This window comes from Lissotriton helveticus, chromosome 3_1 (genome assembly GCF_964261635.1).
Source record: "Lissotriton helveticus chromosome 3_1, aLisHel1.1, whole genome shotgun sequence".
NCBI lineage: Eukaryota > Metazoa > Chordata > Amphibia > Caudata > Salamandridae > Lissotriton > Lissotriton helveticus.
In genome coordinates this window covers 620,419,928-620,439,735 of record NC_136061.1, presented here as the reverse complement: position 1 = coordinate 620,439,735, position 19,808 = coordinate 620,419,928, and the positions used below count along the sequence as shown (strand labels likewise).

The window sequence follows — 19,808 nt, the reverse complement described above, 5'->3', positions numbered from 1 at the left end:
TTCTACAATTCATTTCTAATGGTTACGACTAGATGGCTGTCCATTAAGTCTCTGGATATCTGGATGTACTATGCATTCCAATTGAACACAGATTGGTTTCTATGCTTGCTCTGCGGAGGAAGGCTGGGCACAGAGGGACACCCAATGCCTGTAGCTAGAGCCTGGGCACTCGGGGCTGTCTGGAGCCATGTACGGGATTTGGTAATGGGTTTTTGTTGGCATGGAGGTGCCTGGTAGGCTTCTGTGAGCGTGCCAAGGCCCCTGTCAAGGCCATCAGGCAGAGCCTCAAGATGTTCTGACTGGGTCCTGGTTTAAACTTTCAGTCCTGCCAAAGCTGGGAGCTCTCTCTGGGCCTGCTGAACCCCACCCTGGGAACTTTGTTACACCACAGCTGGGGAATGCAGCCCAGGGCAAAGCAGCCTGTGCCTGCAGGAGGTCTGACTGGAACCAGACCTAGCTTTCAACCTTGCTGATCTGGGGAGCCCTCCCCTGACCTATGGTTCTCCGTCCTCAGTTTGCAAGGATGCAGCTAGTCAGTTGATGAGCATGGTTGTCCCCATTGAGCCTGAAGTCAATCTTGCCACATCCTCTTGTCTTGGACAAGGGTCTAGTTGGTGTGTTGGACCCTCACTACCCAACTGTAACTATCTATTTGAAGCTGACTAGGCTTTCTTGTAATCTGGCACCTTGTGTGACCGAGTGGGGCTTCTCGGTGAAGGCACCAAAACTCATTGGTGTCTTGGCAGCAAGCAAGTTTCAAATGAGCCCCTATCAGGACTCCGAGGCCAGACCGGAATTTGGAACGCACACACAATTGTGAGTTACCTTTCGTTTACAAAATGCCACCAGTAAAGTTTAGTGAAATATTTTGCACGTCTAGCCATCATAACTGCCTCACAGGCATACTTTCACTCAGCCCTACTTCTGAGAGCCATTTGTGAGATGGTGGCAGAATTCATTGGTAACATGTTTGTGCATTAGACTTGGCGATGTGTAGGAGACTTCCGCTAAGTGTGATGCACGTGTGTTTCAGGTTAGAGCTCTTTATTAGTATTGTTCTCCTATTGCATTTGTGTAGTAATATGATAGTTGCGTTTTGTTTGAGCTTGTGGGTAACAGCTCTGTAGCAATTTTCACCCTTTTGAATTGGGGTTCTTACTAAATGTTAATGTTCTTATGCATTAACCTGCGGGTATCTAGAGGTGGTCTCTGTGTGACCGATTTGTAGTAATGTTCACGTGTTGTTTAGGAAGACAGAACTTTAGTAACTTGTCATTGTGTTAGAGTGGGAGCAGGGTAGAAGCAGTCACTGTTCTGTGTCTGTACATAACTCGATATTACTATTCTCTTGTGTGTTACACAAGCGATCAGGAGTTGCCCTCTTGTGCTAGTTCTGCTGGAGATTTCTCGATGATGTACAATATATGCCAAGTGAGATCACAGAGTGTTTACAGAGTCAATGAACATGGCTCATGCGTTGTACTTCAGACAGGGTATTTTTCAAAAGAATACAATAATCTTAAACGTATATGCAGACACAGGCATAGACTGTCACCTCCAGGCGTAGAACACCATTCAAAGAACACTCAGTAGATTTAGTTTTCACTCCTTTATGGAAACAGCTAATGATGTTTAAGAAAGTTGCAATATTAGCAATGTAATGGGTTCAAGTTTGCATCAAGTTAATGTCCAATCTATTGCGTACACCCAAAATTTAAATGAGGTTCTTCCAGAGAAATAAAAGACTGTTAGCTAGTTCTTCCCGATTCCACTTATATAGTCTACTGATCATATAAGGGCTTCAGTTTTCTCTCTTATGAAAGGCGTATCATAGCTTTTGCTCTATCCTCCCTTTCCATTTTGAGTGGTACATTTCTCACACAACTTTGCTGTGATTAGAGGACGTCTGCTTTAACTAAAAAGCAGTTTCCCAAAGCCTAATTTTTCAATGATCCTTTAATGGCAGGTGGTCATTTGTCTGTCAGGAGTGCTTGCCCTTATCAGACGCACGTAGGTCTTAAATAAGCATTGACAAGACCAATAGACTTTGCCTTATTTACCCATTCGTTTTGTCAGTGTTTTTGTGGATTCTGTTCTGCATTGGCAAAAAGCTAAATGCTTTTGCCGATGCTGTGTAGAATTTGCAAAGAAAGTTTTCAAAAAGCATACTGATGCGACTTCTGCTGGCTGCAGCGCCAATTCCTAGACAATTGCATGGGCATGATTAAATGTGCATGCACATACGTCACAACGTATGCATGTCCCTAGATAATGATGCAGATGTCCTTTTTAGGTCGAGCCTGACCGGGGAGGCATGCTGTATTCAGGTATGGGCTTGAAGCTCTTCCCACCCTCCGCCCATAATTTTCATTGGCTTGTCATTGTCCTTTATAAACCATGGCTTTTTATCGGTCTATAGGCGTAGTAGTCCCTCCATAGTACTTCATTGTTTCATCTTGTAACCTTCCAGAATGACTTGCCCTCTTAATTGTGTCGTTACTCTGTAGCTTTAATTACAGCCTCTGAGCACTATTTCTTCAAATGGTTTTCACCGGCCTCCTGTTGCAAGCAAGACACGCTCTCTCCTAACTCTTTATTATAATTTTTTTAATAGCGTGGCACATCACCTGTGGCGGCCGCACCTTAGTTTTTTTTTGCGTCGCTGAACGCAGCCGCATGTTTTTCTCCCCTACCTACACTTTGTTTTTTGTTTAGAAGCATCTCATGATGCGTTTTCATGTTAATGGAGGCAACGCCCTTTCTTCAGACATGCTGCGTCTAAAATAAGGTCCACGGCAGCTATTAAAGTAAAAGCGCGGCATGGGGTGCTTTAACAAAAACAGTATCCACAATGCGATAAGTCTCACATTTGCGAGAATTCAAGCTATTGTCGTTTACAAGGCCAATAGCTCAAACTCTTGTAAATACAAGACCTATTGCATTGCAAATGCTTGGATTTTTCTGGGGACCTAAGATGGCAGAGGCCACTTAGATCAGTGTATTTAAATATAATAAAATGTAAGTGAAGCGCAAATGTTATTAGCAGGGTGGAGCGGGCACACAGCAAATGGCAGCTTCTGGGGTCTCAACATTTTTGTAAAAAAACAAATTAACCGCAAGGTAGTGGAAAGCAACGAAGGAGCTGGTGGGAGATGCAGTGGAGATTGGGCAGGGGTAAACGAGCCAAAGAGGAGCTTGAAGATGGGACCGTTGAGGCCTTCAGTTTAAGTAATAAAAGGTAGGGACAGGTGGAGAAAGCAGTGAACTTGCTTGGGAGAGGGATACGATAGCAACACAGAGCCAGGGTGTGAAGTGTTTGTGGGAGAAGCAGCACATGAGAAAGAGAAAAAGTGCACCCTCATTGAGTGGTAAAAGGAAAAAAAAGAAGTTTCTGAATGGGTACAGTGGACCGATGCAATTTAGCGAACTTAAAGAATACTGTAAAGGTTATGCGCCATGAGAGGAGTAAAGACGAGGAAAGAAAGCCATCGAATAATAATAATAAGAAGTAGGCAAATGAGTGACAAGAAAGCAATCCATCGGTAGGCAGAGGGCAAGCTCTAAAGCCACTGTAAGATTTTGGTACGGCCCAAAAGCGGCTTTCTCATACAGACCTCTAAAACATATCTGGTAGGGTAGACCTAAAACAAAAACTTTATGCTACCAATCTATCCAACCTATGGACATAACTAATATTACAGGGTAGTGGAAGAGTATCCTGGTATTTAAGTGCCACTTCGAAAGAAATAATTTGGATTCTGGCCAGTCTTTTTGGAAGCTGGCTGCGGTGCAGTTTAGAACATTTCTTTATGGTGAAAAGAAAAGGAAAATGTTCTTCTGTAAAGGAAGGGACAATAGAATTTAAAAACATGGTCTTTTTTAATTGTGCACGAAGAAGAGACGAGTTCTGATTTCATCACATCCCCGCACACTTCAAACCCAAAAAAAAAGATATGTGCAGTTCCAGCACACAGGGAGACTATTCACTGGTAACATTCGTTTCAGTTTTGTGTGGGAGAGTTGAGGGTGGGAATGTTGTGTGCCCCTGAGAGCTCCATGGTGACAGTGACTAATAGGAACTGAGCTCTCCAGTGACACTCTCCTCTCTATGTGACGCTCAAACTTTAGAGTGATGTTCTATGTGTCAGGGTACAGCTCTATATTGGGTTTCCTACTCAGTGTTAGATGTTTGTAGTTAACTTTTTAGGTCCAGCCTAGCGTTGTAGCACATGCGCTGCTCGCTCTGCGAGACATGCTGTAGTAGGGTATGTTTAAGAAGTGTGGAGTGGAAGCCCCACCCATATTTTTCATTGGCTGGTGTCATTGTCCATGATAAATGCTGGTTTCCGATTGATAATGAGGCTTCTTAGCCCCTCCTTGTTTACCGCCCTGTCTCCTTTTGTGACAGCCCATCAGGACTGGATCTTTTGTGGCGTTACAGGACTGCTTTATCTAATAAGAACACTATTTTGGTATTTTCTGTATTTACATGTTGAGTGTGGCACCTGCTTCAGGGACACAGCGCTCAGGTTGTTTTTATTATTTTTTTATTTAATACCGAGCACGGCGCTGCTTTATGTTTATTTTATTATTTTTAAAAATGTAATCAGTCAGTCAAAAGCTTTATTATCGGCTGAAAGCCATAAAAGCACATGTATACAACATTTTCAATAAAAAACGTACCAATATAAAACAATACGATGTACTCGTAATAAAAAACGATACTCCTAAAAATAATTTTGAGATGCAGCATTAAAAACATAGGGGAATCCTTGTACAATTTACAGAAATCAGTCCCTTCACATTTTAGTTTTAAAAATTCCTTATAGGTTACATTAGTCACGATAGCACAGATCTCACAGTTTGAAATATTTTAATTTTCGCGCCTCTAGCACACCACATAGACAAAAAGTATCTAGAGGACGCGAACACAATCAAGGGGGTAGTGTCATATTTTAATATTCTAAATACTTCCCTATAATCCCTGAGACCCATATTCTTTCATAGTTGTACGATTCATTTAGCTCTAGCCTTAGAGTAAAAAGGACAGAAGAGCAGAACGTGCAGATCCGTCTCTTCGCTACTTTCACACCCTGGGCATGAACTAACTGTAAGGGGAACGTTCGACCACTTATTTGTCAGTGCCCTAACTGGGAGTATTCCATATCTAAATTGTACATATAATTTCTTCGCCAATAGGGGCTGGATATCGTCCAGGAATTGCTCAAAATGGTAGTTATCCTTGACCTCCGGTAATCTATTGGTCAATTTACCCAGAGTAGGACTAAGTAGTATAAGATCCATTCGGTATTGCTTGAGTACATTAACCAAAAACCTTTTGGGGATTGAGGCACAAGTTTACTCTGGAGAAAGCCATATGTCTCCCCTACCTAATGCGTGACAAAGCTGCTTCACATGTTTTAGCCAAGGGATTTTTCACACTCCCCTTATAGTCAATAGATCCCTTAGGTCCACCCTATAGCTTAGCAGCTCTGGAGTAATCCAGAGTCGCCTCCAATACAACAGAGGGCGGTTGGACATAACCTCCTGTATAGGGGCCAAACCCAAGTCTAAAAGTAATGGGATCACAGTTCTGCTCTGGGGAAGTCTCAATAGGCGCCTAATGAAGCTGTTCTCGGTGGTAGACAGAGAGGTGGCGCTAGCGTGACCCCACAGCTCTACTCCATAGAGCGCACCACCTCTCGCCTGGGTTTTGTAGATTTCCACTGGCGGTCCCAAGGTTTTAAATGAGCACTCGTTATAAACCTTTAAAATACCACCGGAGGCTTGGGCCAACTTCATATTTGCCTTGGCCATGTGCGACCCCCATTCCATCTTATCGTTCAATGTTACCCCCAAGTAGTCAAAGGTAGAGACTCTTTCCAACACCGAGCCATCCAAATGAGGGTGAGGACAATTGGATGATCTAGCGTTAAAGACCATGTATTTGGTTTTGGAAAGATTGATCTCCAGATTTCTAGTTCTGCAAAAAGAGCAGAACGCCTCCAGAGTTCGCTGAATGCCCATAGAAGATTTTGATAACAAAAGGGTGTCATCAGCGACCATCAGGGCCGGTATCTTACGTGCATCTAAACTAGGAGAATCTAAATCCCTCTCACCCAAAAGATGGTCAATTAGTTCATTAAGGAACAAAGAGAAGAGCGTGGGGGCCAGCACGCACCCCTGCCTAACACCCTTTTCCATCAGAAAGGGGGCTGAAAGCTCCCCGTTCCTCCTATACCTCACCCTGGCAAAGGTGCCTTGATGTAAGCGTTTAAACAATTGGCACAAATATACTGGGGCACCCATCTCTAACAATATGGCCCAAAGCTTATCCCTCTGGACCAAATCAAATGCAGATCGAACATCTACAAAGATCAGATAGAGGCTACCAGCTCCCATAGTCACCGTCTTCCAGTAGACCAATTGTAGTCTAAACAGTTGGTCAATGGTGGAGACCTTAGCACGAAAGCCCGCTTGGAGGGAGGTCAGGATGTGGTGTTCGTCAATCCAGCACTGCAACCTCCTTAGTAAAAGGCGGGCAAACAATTTCTGCAAGACGTCAATCAGGCTTGTGGGGCGGTAATTCGCCGGGTCAAGAGGGGAAGCCTTTTTATGGATGGGGATGATCTCTGCCCCCAACCATGTAAGGGGGATTTCCATACCATTAAGGATGGCGTTAAAATATAACCAAATATAGGGTACCCACACCTTCTGCTCACTCAAGAATAAGTCTCCAGGGATTCTATCCAATCCCGGCGCCTTCCCGGAGGACAAGCTCCTAAGGGCCACCTGGATTTCCAGCATGGTGGAAGGTGAATAATCGGAATCCTTTGTGTCCAGTACTTCTAGGGCAAGTGTACCCTTCGTTGGTGGGACTAGATCTACAGAAGATGTGGTATCGGTATGGGAGAACAAAGGCTTAAAGTGTGATATCCACACCTCCTCGCTCAGGTTAGGTATTAAAGCAGACGTACCCTCTGGCGAGCCTGTTTATTTATTTACTAGCAGCCCATCCCGACCTTGTCCGGGAGCAATCGGGCTTCCCCGACCCCCGCCCGCCCCGACATTGTCCAGCAGCCCGGGCCCCCGCCGCGATCATTAGTGCCCTTTGTTATTTGGGGCTCTTGGTATTGAGCACAGTGTACTTTTCTTTTGGAGCGATGTGACAATGCTGCTGTTTGGCTCTATCCATGACGTGACCCCCGCCCGCCCCGACATTGTCCAGCAGCCCGGGCCCCCGCCCGCCCCGACATTGTCCAGCAGCCCGGGCCCCCGCTTGCCCCGTCCCCCGCCTGCCCCGACCCCCGCCTGCCCCGACCCCCGCCTGCCCCGACCCCCGCCTGCCCCGACATTGTCCGTGGGTCCCCTGGAGCCTTACCTCAGCCGCCGCTCCTCCCCGCGCTCCTCAGTTCACCGCTCCGCCGCTCCTCGGCGCTCGTCACCGCTCCTCCCGCCTGCCCGCCGCTCCTCACCGCTCCTCCCCCTCGCCATGTCCGCCGCTCCTCCTCGCTCTCCTGGACGCCGCTCCTCCCCGCGCTCCTGACGTCAGCACGCAGGTCGCTGCCGGCGCTACTTCGAAGGGACTACTTTTTTTATGCAAATTTTTTAAATAACGCATATTTGTAGAGTTTATATAGCCTATGTCCATCTGCACACCCTGATGATTACAATGATGTATCGGGTGTGTGGATTGGCGCTGTGGTTCCCGAGTTTACCCGCCTCAAAGGTTCAAAGTTCTTACTTTATAATAGTAGTATAGATTTATTTTGAGAGTTTTATATAGCGCCAACAAGACCCTTCCGGGTATCAGAGCGCTTTACAGTAAATGTGTATAGGTATAACAGCTCAATAAAAAATAAGCAGGACTGTAAGAATCAAGTCAGAAAGCTAAATAAAGGAACAAGGCACAGATCGAACATTGTGACTATAACAGAGCGCATTGCAATACATATGTATAGGAATATCAAACACAATAAAAAGCAGCAGGAACGTAAGAGTAAAGTCAAAAATGCTAAATACATGAGACACAGGGTAAATCAAACATTATGGGTAAGCAGGACCATATAGATTGGCAACAAGGATAAACATAGGTAGAAGGGAGAGTCAAATAAGGTGCATGACCAAAACCGGTCGGTATTGAACGATAATAGTAGAGCATTAATGCTGAACAAGTCAAGATGAGTGAAGTAAAGCTGTCAAAGTCAGGCAGTGTTTATGTAAATTTTGCCATGAGGATGCCTTTTACTTCCATTTTGAAGGATAGGGAGAAAGGGTTTCGTCTAATTTCTGGTGGCAGGGCATTCTATATCCTGGGTGCCATTCCTGAGAAGGAACGGTTATACGTTTTTTTCTATTTGAATTTTTGTGGTTTCAGAAGGAAGTTTTCCGCACTTCTTGTTGATCTTGATCCTCCAGATATTGTAAGTTTTTTTGTGAGGTAGCTGGGTGCACTATGATGTAGGGCCTTGTGCGTCATGCAAGCTATTTTCAGGTGTATTCTGGCCTCGAATGGCAACCAGTTTAGCGATTTTAGATCCAGGGATATGTGGGCTCTTTTTTTCGATCCAGTGATGAGTCTCGCTGCAGCATTGGTGGAGGCTCTAAGAGGAGCTGTGGCTGTTTTGGGGAGCCCGCATAACGAGACACTGCCATAGTCCAGCCGCGGTAGTACTAAGGCCTGCATCGCTAATTTGAAGTCATTTGAGGGTAAGAAGGGCTTAAGCTTCCTTAGTGTGTTGATCTGAAAGATTGCTCCCTTCGTTGCATTAATAATATGCTTCTGCATATTAAGGTTACAGTCCAAGGTTATCCCCAGTGATTTCGCCGAGTCCACAATGGTTGGTTGAACGTCCAGTGCTGTAAGGTGCTTTATCAAATTGTGCATAGTGGGGACTTTGGCGGGAGGAGCAATGAGGAGGAATTCAGTTTTTGAGGTGATTCACTGCCAGCCAGGTTTGGGTGGTCTTAAGAGTATTGTTGAGCAAAGTAATGTTGTCCAGGGTATTGATCTTGAGGTAGAGTTGGGTATCGTCTGCATACATGTGGAATTGTACGTTGGATGTTTGTAACAGATCGGTAAGTGGTTCCATGAAGAGGTTGAAGAGTGTAGGGGATAGTGAGGAGCCTTGTGGGACTCCTAGCGTAACCGGAACTGGTTTGGACAGAGTGTTGTTGATCTTTAATTTTTGAGTCCGGTTTTGCAAAAAGGAGGTGAACCAGTCAAGCACCGGACCTGAAAGACCCATTCAGTGTTTCAACAGATCTATCAGGTGATCGTGTTTGACCGTGTCGAATGCTGAGGAGAGGTCTAGTAGTATGAGGAGACATGCTTTGTTACGATCAAGGATTTGAAGTGCATCATCAATGATGTGAGTCATGGCTGATTCCGTGCTGTGATTTGCACGGAAGCCAGATTGGTGTTTATTTAGGAGGTTGAAGTGGTCGATATGTTTTGTCAGTTGGTGATGCACACATTTTTCCAGAAGTTTGGCCAGGGTGGGAATATTGGAGATAGGGCGATAGTTGTTGAGGTCCATGGGATCAGCTGTGGGTTTCTTAAGGATGGGAGACACTTGCCCTATCTTTAGGGAGTCAGGGATGCAGCCTTGTTGGAGAGAGCTGTTGATGATCTTGGTCCATAAAGGTAGTAGCACTGGTGTAAGATCTTTAACCGCATTTGCAGGGAGAGGGTCAGTAATGTGATTTGAAGGTTTCAAGGCACTGAGAAATGTGCCTATAGCTTCTTCAGAGTAGGAGTGAAAGTATGCCCATTTTGCCTCATTTTTCACTGTAAGCTTGGATGGGATTTGTTGAGAGGCGTTTGGGGGCAGGAGGGGGGATTTGGTGAGGGGGCAAGATTGAGAGAGTAGGTCCTTGAGGAGCTCTTTCTTGATGTTCTCCGTCTTTAGGTTAAAGTGGTTAGAGAAGTCATCACACGATGGTTGTGGGTGAGTTAGGTCACGTGGCCGTTGAGGTTGGTCCCTAGATTGCGTTTTGATTCATTCAAAAAGTGTTTTGGTCGATTTCTTGCCTGGTCAAGTTGTTGGCTAAAGAAGTCTGCTTTAGTGCGTTTGACCTTGCGAATATAAGCATTTCTCTTTCCTTTTAGGGTCAGGAGGTGCTTGACGGATGGTACTGATCTCCAGTTGTGTTCGGCAGTTCTGAGAGATCGTCTGTCCTCATTAAAGAGACCGTTAAACCAAGGTTTGGAGTCTTTCGTGGAGACTCTCTTTAGTTGCAAGGGAGCAGAAAGCCCTGTAGTCGCGACCCCGTCCAAGGCTTCTTTTATATTTGCCCACCTTGAAGCCTCCCATTCTGACTTAGACTCCGCAATTATACTTTTGTAGGTAAGTCTAGCTGCTCTAATGGTCTGTACAGAACCAGTTTTAACCTCCCTAACGAGTGCACATTTAGCCACCCTACAGGGTTTGTTGAACCATTGGGCCTGTTTTATTTGCTGTGGCCTCTTGTTAACTGTGGTGTAAAAATAGGCGGCCAAAGTAGTGATTAGATTAGAGTGGATGGACTCAAACGCCTGGAAATAGAAAGAATCGTAATTAGCAACCGGGAGTTCGAAAGCCTCCACAAGGGAGCAGGCAGCGTGTTGGTATAGCTCAGTTATTTTATCAGGAGCTAACGCAAACTTGGCCCAACTAATACGTCTGCCACCCGCAGCTATGATTAGATTCGTGTCAGCGTGGGTCTCCAGCTCCCCCAATCTATATCGGTGTCCCAGTGTATGTTTTAGTTCTAGTGACAGAAGATTATGGTCACTGTCTACCCTTGGGATTACACTGAAGGCCCTAATTTGAGACCAAAATTCTGCATTGACCATGATATAGTCGATGGTTGTGCTTTTCCCAACTCTGTTATAGGTAATCTTACCTGGGACATTGGGAGGGAGTCTGCCATTACAGGCTCTGAGGGAGTGGGTTAATAAGAACTTGTTAATCTGCAGAGACAGTGGCGGCAAGCGCTTTGCCGGGTACATAATGCATTCCTGGATGTGCCTAGTAGAATCCTCATCTTGCGTTACAGAAGGGATTTTTAAAAATGTAATACCAAGCACGACACCTGCCTCAGGGACACCGCGCTCAGGTTTTTTTATATGTTTGTGTACATTAGTCCAGCTTTGACCCAGGATCAATGGGGCTAAAGGAGCTGTTCTGTGCATTCAACTGTTGGAAGGGGGCTGCTGCTGGTTTACTTTCTTTGTAGACCTATGTAAGACGCATAGATCAACGAGGCTTCAGGCGCCTCGGTGTGCAGACGGATACTACGCGCCATCGGCTGTCGCCAGCCGGATGTTATGTAGCTCACCTGGCATCCCAAACACTGACATGACGGGGTAGAAGAGGCCCTGCACGGTCCGGATCCCGGGTTCCTCCATCTCCAGAACCTGCCCCACAACAAAATGTCTTCCCCCTCTAGTGCAGCGGGTCCACCCCGGTTCCCAATATTCACACTACTGCTCTCCTCCCCACCCCCATCCCACCTTTCACTCGCTGTCTACATTCCCCACTCTCTTCCCCTACTCGTCCTAACTCTTTGTGTCTCCCGGTTCTGTTGCCTCTACCCCCATGCTGTCTTGTTTCCCCTGCTTTCTAGTTCCCTGCCCTCTTCCTCTTCCTCACAGAGTCTCTGACCTTATATCTCTCTCTAGCCTCTGTTCACTCCTCTCTTTCTCCCCTTCAATATATCACCTTTCAGGCTGCCTCTCCATTAGCGTCGCTCTGGATTGGTGGAACAGGCTGGGGAGGTACCATCATTCCTGGTGTGTGGAGGCCCACCTGGGGGGGCCCCCACCACGGAGATTAATGCAAGCAGGCTCCTGTTCCGAGACAGGGTCATTGTCTCTTGGGGTGGCTAAATTCCCTAGACGCAGAGCTGATAAAATTATGTGAGTTTAAGCAAATTCTGCCATAATTTAGAAGTAATTTGCGCCATTACTGAAGTGAGTCCGTCAGTGGTGTGTAACAGGGTACCAAGACTCCAATGCAAGTTAGGAAGTTGGACTTCCACCCCGCTATAATTTAGGAACAGGGGGCCCTCAGGCTCCTGCTCCCTGGTGCAGCTGCACCTGCTGCACTGTTGGTAGCTAGGCCCCACGAGTCTGTAACTTTGAGTAGTGGCCTGCTCCACAGATGTCACCTCACACGATGTCACATGATCATAGGTGAAGTACAGGCAGGGTGCCCGACCTGGAGCTGACCTCAGCCTGAGGGTATCTAATCCAGTCACATCCTCAGACACCCGGGCTGTGACATCACAGCGGGGAGCAAGAGATATGGGAAGGTTAAGACACAAGACAACAGCAGGATGCCATGGGTGTGCAAAGCTGCAAGTTTTTCATTCGCAAGCTTCTCTTTCTTCTGCAGGTGCTACGATTAGCACGTGTAAGTAAAGAGAGTGGACTTTAGCGTCCCTGCATCCAGTTTCAAAGTAGCAAAGATAAGTTTTTAGGTTACTTGGATGCATAACAGTACATCTGTTTTCAGCAGTCACTAGCACTCCTGAAGAAATGCTATCTGCTTGAAGAACAAGCACTTTCAATTCAATAGCACTCGCATTTGCAAGAATCAGATCAACTGGCTTTGTAAATGACAATGTTTTTTAGCTGTGTGTTTTGGTTTGGAGTGGATGTAGGTGATGAGGAGTGCAGTGGTGGGGCGTAGACTAGAGTGGAGCTGATTGTGTGACATTTTGTGCTATGGAGTTGAGTCGCATTGTGTGGCGTAGAGTGGTATTGAGTGGGTTGCACAGATAGATGTACATGTTTTTATTATTAATGAGAATATAAAGATGGTGATTGACCCCCAGGTGCTGAAATTGGGCTGTGTTTTTTTTCTCTGCTGAAAAACGTGTTATTTTCTTATTCACAGTTTCTTACATAGCGTTACGCAGCTCTGAAAGGAGTCAGTGCGCTTTACTTATGGGTTGTATAGGAAAAAATCAAAGGGACAATGTTTATTTACTATTGCCATAAACTGTCAATTTTAAAGTAGGGCTGAGAGAGATTTGATTAGCAAGAGAAGCCCGAAGGGAATAATGGAGGGAAACACTGCACACGGGTGAGAGCGCAATATGAAGGACAGCAAGACCACCGATGCATAAAAGCATTATGGAGGAGAAGGTGCACAGGCAGATGGTGGGGGTAAGGGTTGTATAGAAGCTGCAAAGAACACCAGATGAGTTTAAAACCCACACCCACTTTTGGATGAGTGCTTAATTTACAATTGTGTTTTTCAAAAATCTAGCTATAGGTGCATTTTTTTGTTTAAAGTCGCAGTACCAGCTTGTCTTTTTATTTACTGAACTTTTTAAAGTTTTACATGTAACATCACATTCTGATGGCAGCCACAAACCGCTGCCTGGAAAATGAGCTATTGTACTTAGCGAATTCCACCCTAAGTGTGTTTGTTTTCCACCAAGCCTGTGAGCTTGCGACAATGCTGCTAAACCTCGGGCATCCCAAGCAGTTGGCCAAACTGTTGCTGCTTGTAATTCGTTTTTGCATTTTTGGTGCCATTTGGTAACACATGCAGAGGGTTTTGAAATGCGCAACACAAATAGGAGTAGAGCAGGTAGCACAATGGGGCTAATGATTGGTGAGGTGCGATTTAAACAGAAGTTGTGTACATTAATTGGGGAGGCTTGCTGCGCATATGAACAAGAATTTGCGATGCAATAGGTCTCGCATTAGTGAAAGTTTGAGCTATTGGTGTTCCAAATGATAAAGTTTGTTAGATTCTTTTTTTGTCAAAAAATATCCTAGCAGTAGCATAAGTAATAAAAAAAAATTCCACGAAGCAAGGAAAGGGTGCAGTACCACAGGCTGTTACTAGGTGTCTCCATGAATTGTAAAATAACCTCTATTAGCTACATAAGGTACTGCACCCTTAATGCAATATCATTTGCAACACCAATAGCTCAAACTTTCACAAATGCTTGACCTATTGCATTACAAATGCTTGTTTCAGATTTCATTTGGGTGTGGGAGCTCCTCCTTGATGTGTTGTATGACTTAGTCTTTGTATATTGCCTTTTTGGGAGATCCAGATGTAGAGTGTTACAATAGTCCATGCATGAGAAGAACATGTGGTTTACTGTGGTTTGAAAGTATATACAGTACATGAATAGATGTTTCCAACTCTGCACTCCTAGCTAGAACGTGCAGACAGGGCAGTGGTGCTGACGTCTTTAGTGAGGGCGAAAGCTCAGTTTAAACAGGGATGAACTGGGAACATGTAGCTCTTGTGGAAAATGTTTTAGTATCACCCCGTATTGCACCAAGCGAGGGGGCGTATCCAATGTCCAACATTTTGCAGGAGTACTTACTTTGGGGTTTTGGGCGTCTTTCAAAGAAATATTTTCAAAATTCAGGAAACTTATTTTACATCACGAGATTCCAGCAGCCATGTGATTCATGGGCAGTAGTGAAGGGAAAGTCACAAAATACTGTACAATATGGAACTGTGCCCAGGAGCGTTCTTAATCTCCAACCACAAAGTATGTGGGTCTCTGTAAGTAAAATGTATGCCTCTCAGGTTTGCTCACCCGACCTAAACTTAGCCCTCTCTCTATATTCAACAAGGGCTGTTTCTTTGTCCCCTAGAGCTCGTCCAGCCCTGGTGGGGGGCGAAGGGGGGATTTGTATGTGTCTGTTTCTTCTTGAAGTCTCCATCATAAGGAATGCATTTGAAATCTCATCTTGCTGGCATAGGATAAATGAACAACGCCAAGTTTTTTGGTTTTCTGAAGATTGTTCCACCCACTTGGTCACATGAGTAAAGCGGGATACCTTAGAATTCGAGTCCCAGAAAGAACTTGGCATAGTCTGCATGAGAATTTGCTTTCCATATTACCCCACGCATCAGTACTAAAATGTTGAACTGTATTAGGGAGAATGCCAAGTGTCCAGGAATATAGAAGGTAAAGAGGCTATAGAACTGAGGGAATGTGCAGAACCATTTGGCCTAAACTTTACATTTGTGAGAGAATGGTCACTGAGTACAGCTGCACTCAAGAATGGGGCAGATTCAAGCAAGTGGACTGATCCAGACATGGATAACAATCAAATGATGACAACAGTATGGGCCAATTGGATTCTTAATACCTTTAAGTCACAAGGCAACCACAAATTAGGTTCGGAAAGTGTGATAATACCTCTCCAAGAATACTCAAGCTGTCCCAGCAGGGGGAAAAGGCAGTCCGAGTAAGAACAGTATATTGGGTGGGAGCTTGAAGCAAGAAAACTAAAGAACATGTTGAATAAAACCCTGCACTCTAATAAAACAAGCAGGGGCCCGAGCAGGGATCTTAAAGAAAATATCAAATTTCTCAGGGGAGCATACAGGAAGCTAAGAAGGGCAGCTCAGCTCAAGAAAGACGAATATATCTGGGCAAGACCACGCAGCTATGAAACTAAGAGACTTGAGGAAATTCTGGTGCCTGGTTAATAGCCTCACATGGGGAAATTGTAACATTACGGCAAAGGAATGGGGGAGATATTTTCAACAACTATTCAAAATGCCAACCGCTACATGACCTCCAAGTAGGACAACCCCAAAAAGCGCGAGCGATAAGTCCTAGCCAGATAACAGTGTCAGAGAGGGCGACGTGTATGTCCGCATTAGCTACATCAAAAACCGACTTAAGCACGATGGCCTGCAAAGACAGTGAAATAGGGATGGGGACCCCGGAAAAGGGGGAGTATCCCATGAGCAAGAATGTGCTCCCTGACGGCAGTGCACTGACCCAGCCTAAACAGCGTAAGACAGATGTTAAGTAGACTAAGAGGTTCGGGCAATCCCGGTCCAAATGGAGTGCCTGCCGCTCTGCTTAAACCAGACATCCCAATGCGGGCCCCCATCTTGACACCCGGTTACACTAATTGCTTCTGCACAAGCTCAGTTCTAGATGGCTGGAGGGTGGCAGTTCTGGTCCCAATATACAAGAAAGGCTGCTGCCAATCGCCAAGGAATTATAGAATGATTGCATTCTTGGATGCAGAAGGGAAAGAATATGCTCGACTCTTTAACGTAAAACTAGAATCTGGGTCCAACGTGGGACAGCTGATCCTTGGTTTCAACCAGACTGCCAAAAAACTGCCATCTAGAGGATAACCAGCTGACCCTAACTTGTTCAATAGAAGACTCCTTTCGGCCAAATGCCCCACCACTGTATGCAGCATTTATTGACTTCACGAATGCCTTTGATAATATACCAAGAGCATGGTTATGGGAAAGCTTAATGGCTGGGGGATCGCTCCCCGTCTCTTGGAAGCATTGAAGTACCTATAGAGCGAAACCTGGTGAAAATTAAACTGACAACCTCAGAAAAAATCCATACAGATAAAACCCTTAAACAAGGATGTATCTTTGCTCCTTTATTATTTAATCTCTTCATGACGGACTGGTAAAGATATCGGACTAATGCCAGACCATGCTCTTCGCGCCTAGTTAACTGGAAAGGAGAAATACTTCAATTCGTCGACAATGTGGTTATTCCCGATCACTCGCAAGTGAGCCTTCAAAGTTCTCTTAACTCCTTGACCTCATACTGCAACATCAACTCAATCAAGATTAACCTGAATAAAGCAAAAAAGTCAACGATATTCGGCAGGAAACTCATCAAAAAAGGGGTGGGGTATGGGGAAGGGATGAAACTAGAGAGAGTAATAACCTTCAAAAAGAGGCAGCAAAAGGGCACACGAGGAGGAAATAAAGTCCTCAGCCAAGTAGCTATCGTGCACAAAGGGGCATTAAAAAAGGAGCCAGGCTGGCCAAATTTTGCAACCCCTGCTAAGTGTTGTAGCTCCCATGGTAATGCCTACCTTATCCTACGGAGAAATATTGTTTAAAGATCACCTTCTCTAATTATTGGACAAGCAGCAATGTGCTCAATATATAAATCTGTTTGCCCTGCTCGAGGGCACCAGATTATCTCAAATCAGCCTAGAATCTTACACCATGAAGCTAAATCTGGTGCAAAGTGGATAGCCTACTGCTTAAAATTAAAAACTGCCACAACTAGTATCTTAGAGCAACTGCTATGGAGGAAGATTCAGGAGTCGAACTCGGAGTGAAGGAAATTCATAAAGAAGTCCATTTTAAGAACTCGAAGTGGAGAATATTGTCAATGTAGAGCTCCCAACAAAAATGATTGCTAAACTTGCAATAAGGATTGCAAAAGCCCTATCGGCGGCAAAAGATTTAAAAGACTTGGGGAACAAAAGGCCTGGCAGCTGGGCCACATAATTATATTCTTTTTCTCCAGGCTGTGTTCATCCCCATCAGAGCAAACTTCAGCCTCATGAGATGGCGATTCGGCCTGATACCTCTAAGATGCTATTGGTTCAGGCGTCGAAATGGAGACAGTTAAGCAATGGAGACTGCGCAGAAAATCAGAGGAGTCATTGACGCATGTGATTTGCATCTGTGAGAGTTTACTTCCACTGTGGAAGTTCTGGCTACGACCAATGTTCCGCATTTTAAACATTTGATCATGTAGGAGCACCATCATCTGCTGTCTAAAAGGCGAATAGAGTCCGTTCTCAAGCGCCTTATACGTTGTTTGAGAGCAGTTTCAGACGAGCACAAACTCGTGGGCCATATGGACACTGAACCCTCACAGAAGGAACAGGAATAATAAAATAACTTGTAATTTGATCATGTCAGTATACCCCTGAAAAGCTGTGATAAACAAGCTATGACCATGGGTCATATTAAACGTGAACTCTCAAAGAAGGAACCTGAATAAGAGAAGGCTTGTTTCTGGAATATTCCTCTAAAATGTTGGTAGGGGTTTATAGAGGCTTATAGGGGAGAAGTGCAATAACTGGAACAGTGCAGTATCTACGGAATGATGCTTCTGTGCTGCGGTATGGTCCAGGAAACCTTTGTGGTGATATAACATGAAGATGCCAACACTTAAAATAGGTTACTTGGTGTTGGGCACATGCAAGGTTAGGCAGATGCCCCGGGTGATGCAAAAAATCCTAGTGAAAGGATGGGATTAGTGAAGTGTTAATTGAAGACTCCCCCTTTGGGCATTTATATTGTGAAGAAACATTTGTACCTTAACAGCAAGCTTATGACAATGGGAGTGAGTGAGGAATGGAAAGGGCCCTAGGCCGCCATAGAAGGTATAGTGCAATAAAGGGATTTGTGCAATACTTACTGAAAGCTCACTTTTCGGTAACATTGAGTGCATTCATGAGATTAGTGCAATCACCACCAATGGCTTAACTATGAGATTAATGAGATGAGATGAAAGAGAGTTTGTAAATGAAATGTGGGAAAAAGGCTATTTGCGGATCTGTTCATGTTACATACTTTTAACCCCTGGGATGGAGGTTGGGGATTGGGGGGCATGCAACTATATATTTTACTGTAATGATTTTATTTAATGGAACAGTCAATAAATACATTCTAAATTCTCAATGCAAGAGCTGCATTCCTCTTGTGTGCCCGGGCAACAAAGCATGGATGGCTGTACAGGTGTTGGATGTCTATATCTGTATAAATACATTCTAAATTCTCAAAGCAAGAGCTGCATTCCTCTTGTGTGCCCAGGCAGCAAAGCATGGATGGCTGTACAGGTGTTGGATGTCTATATCTGTGTTACACTCAAAGTCCCACCGGTAGGGATCGCATAGGACAGAGTTGTGAGAAAATCTGTACAGTTGCTTCCATTCACTGTGTATCTGAAGAAATGGTGTGTTGGAGGAAGGCCCCCTTTCGTTGCATCAGGGCTAGACATCTCAAATAACTTTCTTGTTTGTGATTACCTGTTTCAATGCAGTTTTATAACCTCATCCTGCCTTCTCTCTTATTCTTTTCATCCAGGAGGTGATGGCCCTCTCAGGTGAGGGTTGTCGGATCTACTAGCCATGCCAGGGATTGTGGTTTTCCGCCGGCGATGGTCCGTAGGAAGTGATGACCTGGTACTGCCAGCGATCTTCCTCTTTGTACTGCACACCACCTGGTGAGTCTCCAGTAACTGTAAAAGCAAATTTTAATCCAGTTGATATGCGTATCTACCTCCTTAGTCCTTCATTTCCCTGCAAATTGCAGGGCCGCAAATGATTAGTTACTTTGAGTGGCCGTAGTCCAGTTTTGAGCATGTTTTAAACAAGAGCTTGGTTGTTTTGGGATAGCTTTAAATTCCGGCTACCCCACAGTCCCCTGTAAAAGGATTCCTCTTGATGGATTCCGTCATAGTGGCAAAGGTTGTGAAACCCAACCTGAGGAAGAGTTAAATAACCTTGCAGAATAAACTCTGCTCTTTATCACCCCAGGCAAAATTCAACGACAAACTAGACTCAAGTTCACGTTTATTGATTTCTTTATCAGGATTTGGAAAAACATAGCACCATAAAACGTCATCCTTACTTAGTTGGTGTACCTTTTTAAAAATGTCTTTCTAAGATAATGCAGAGCATAAAAAGTACAAATTAACTGAAAGATAAAGATTAGCACAATAAAATGCCTCTCACTGAACATTCTAAAGAAGCTTCATGTACGAAACAAAATCTTTGTAAAGACAAAAGATTAGTCTAATAACTTTATTAAATGAGAAGCGCCAGCAAAGGCGTTCAGTCTAGGATAAAAACACACACCTTCAGTAGAGATTTTGACTTCTATATACTACGTGGTCAGCAATGGCAACTCCGGAGTTAAAGTTACATCGTTCTGACCCATAAGAAAGGCATTTTCTTTGGTAACTTTTTTCCCATTTTAGAAAATTGCATGAAACTTTGCTTACATCTGTTTAAGCCACATTGACTTGATCCAGAAGAGTTT

General features: G+C 44.6%; 1 protein-coding gene across 1 annotated transcript in view; it reads left to right on the top strand.

Moving 5' to 3' along the window:
* Positions 1 to 19,808, top strand: part of DAGLA (diacylglycerol lipase alpha) — a 294,459-nt gene that overhangs the window by 53,813 nt on the left and 220,838 nt on the right. Inside the window, exon 2 of the mRNA XM_078680611.1 lies at positions 18,852 to 18,990. Within this exon, the coding sequence (XP_078536737.1) occupies positions 18,896 to 18,990 (95 nt within the window). The 5' untranslated portion in view covers positions 18,852 to 18,895. The remainder of the gene's footprint in view (positions 1 to 18,851; positions 18,991 to 19,808) is intronic.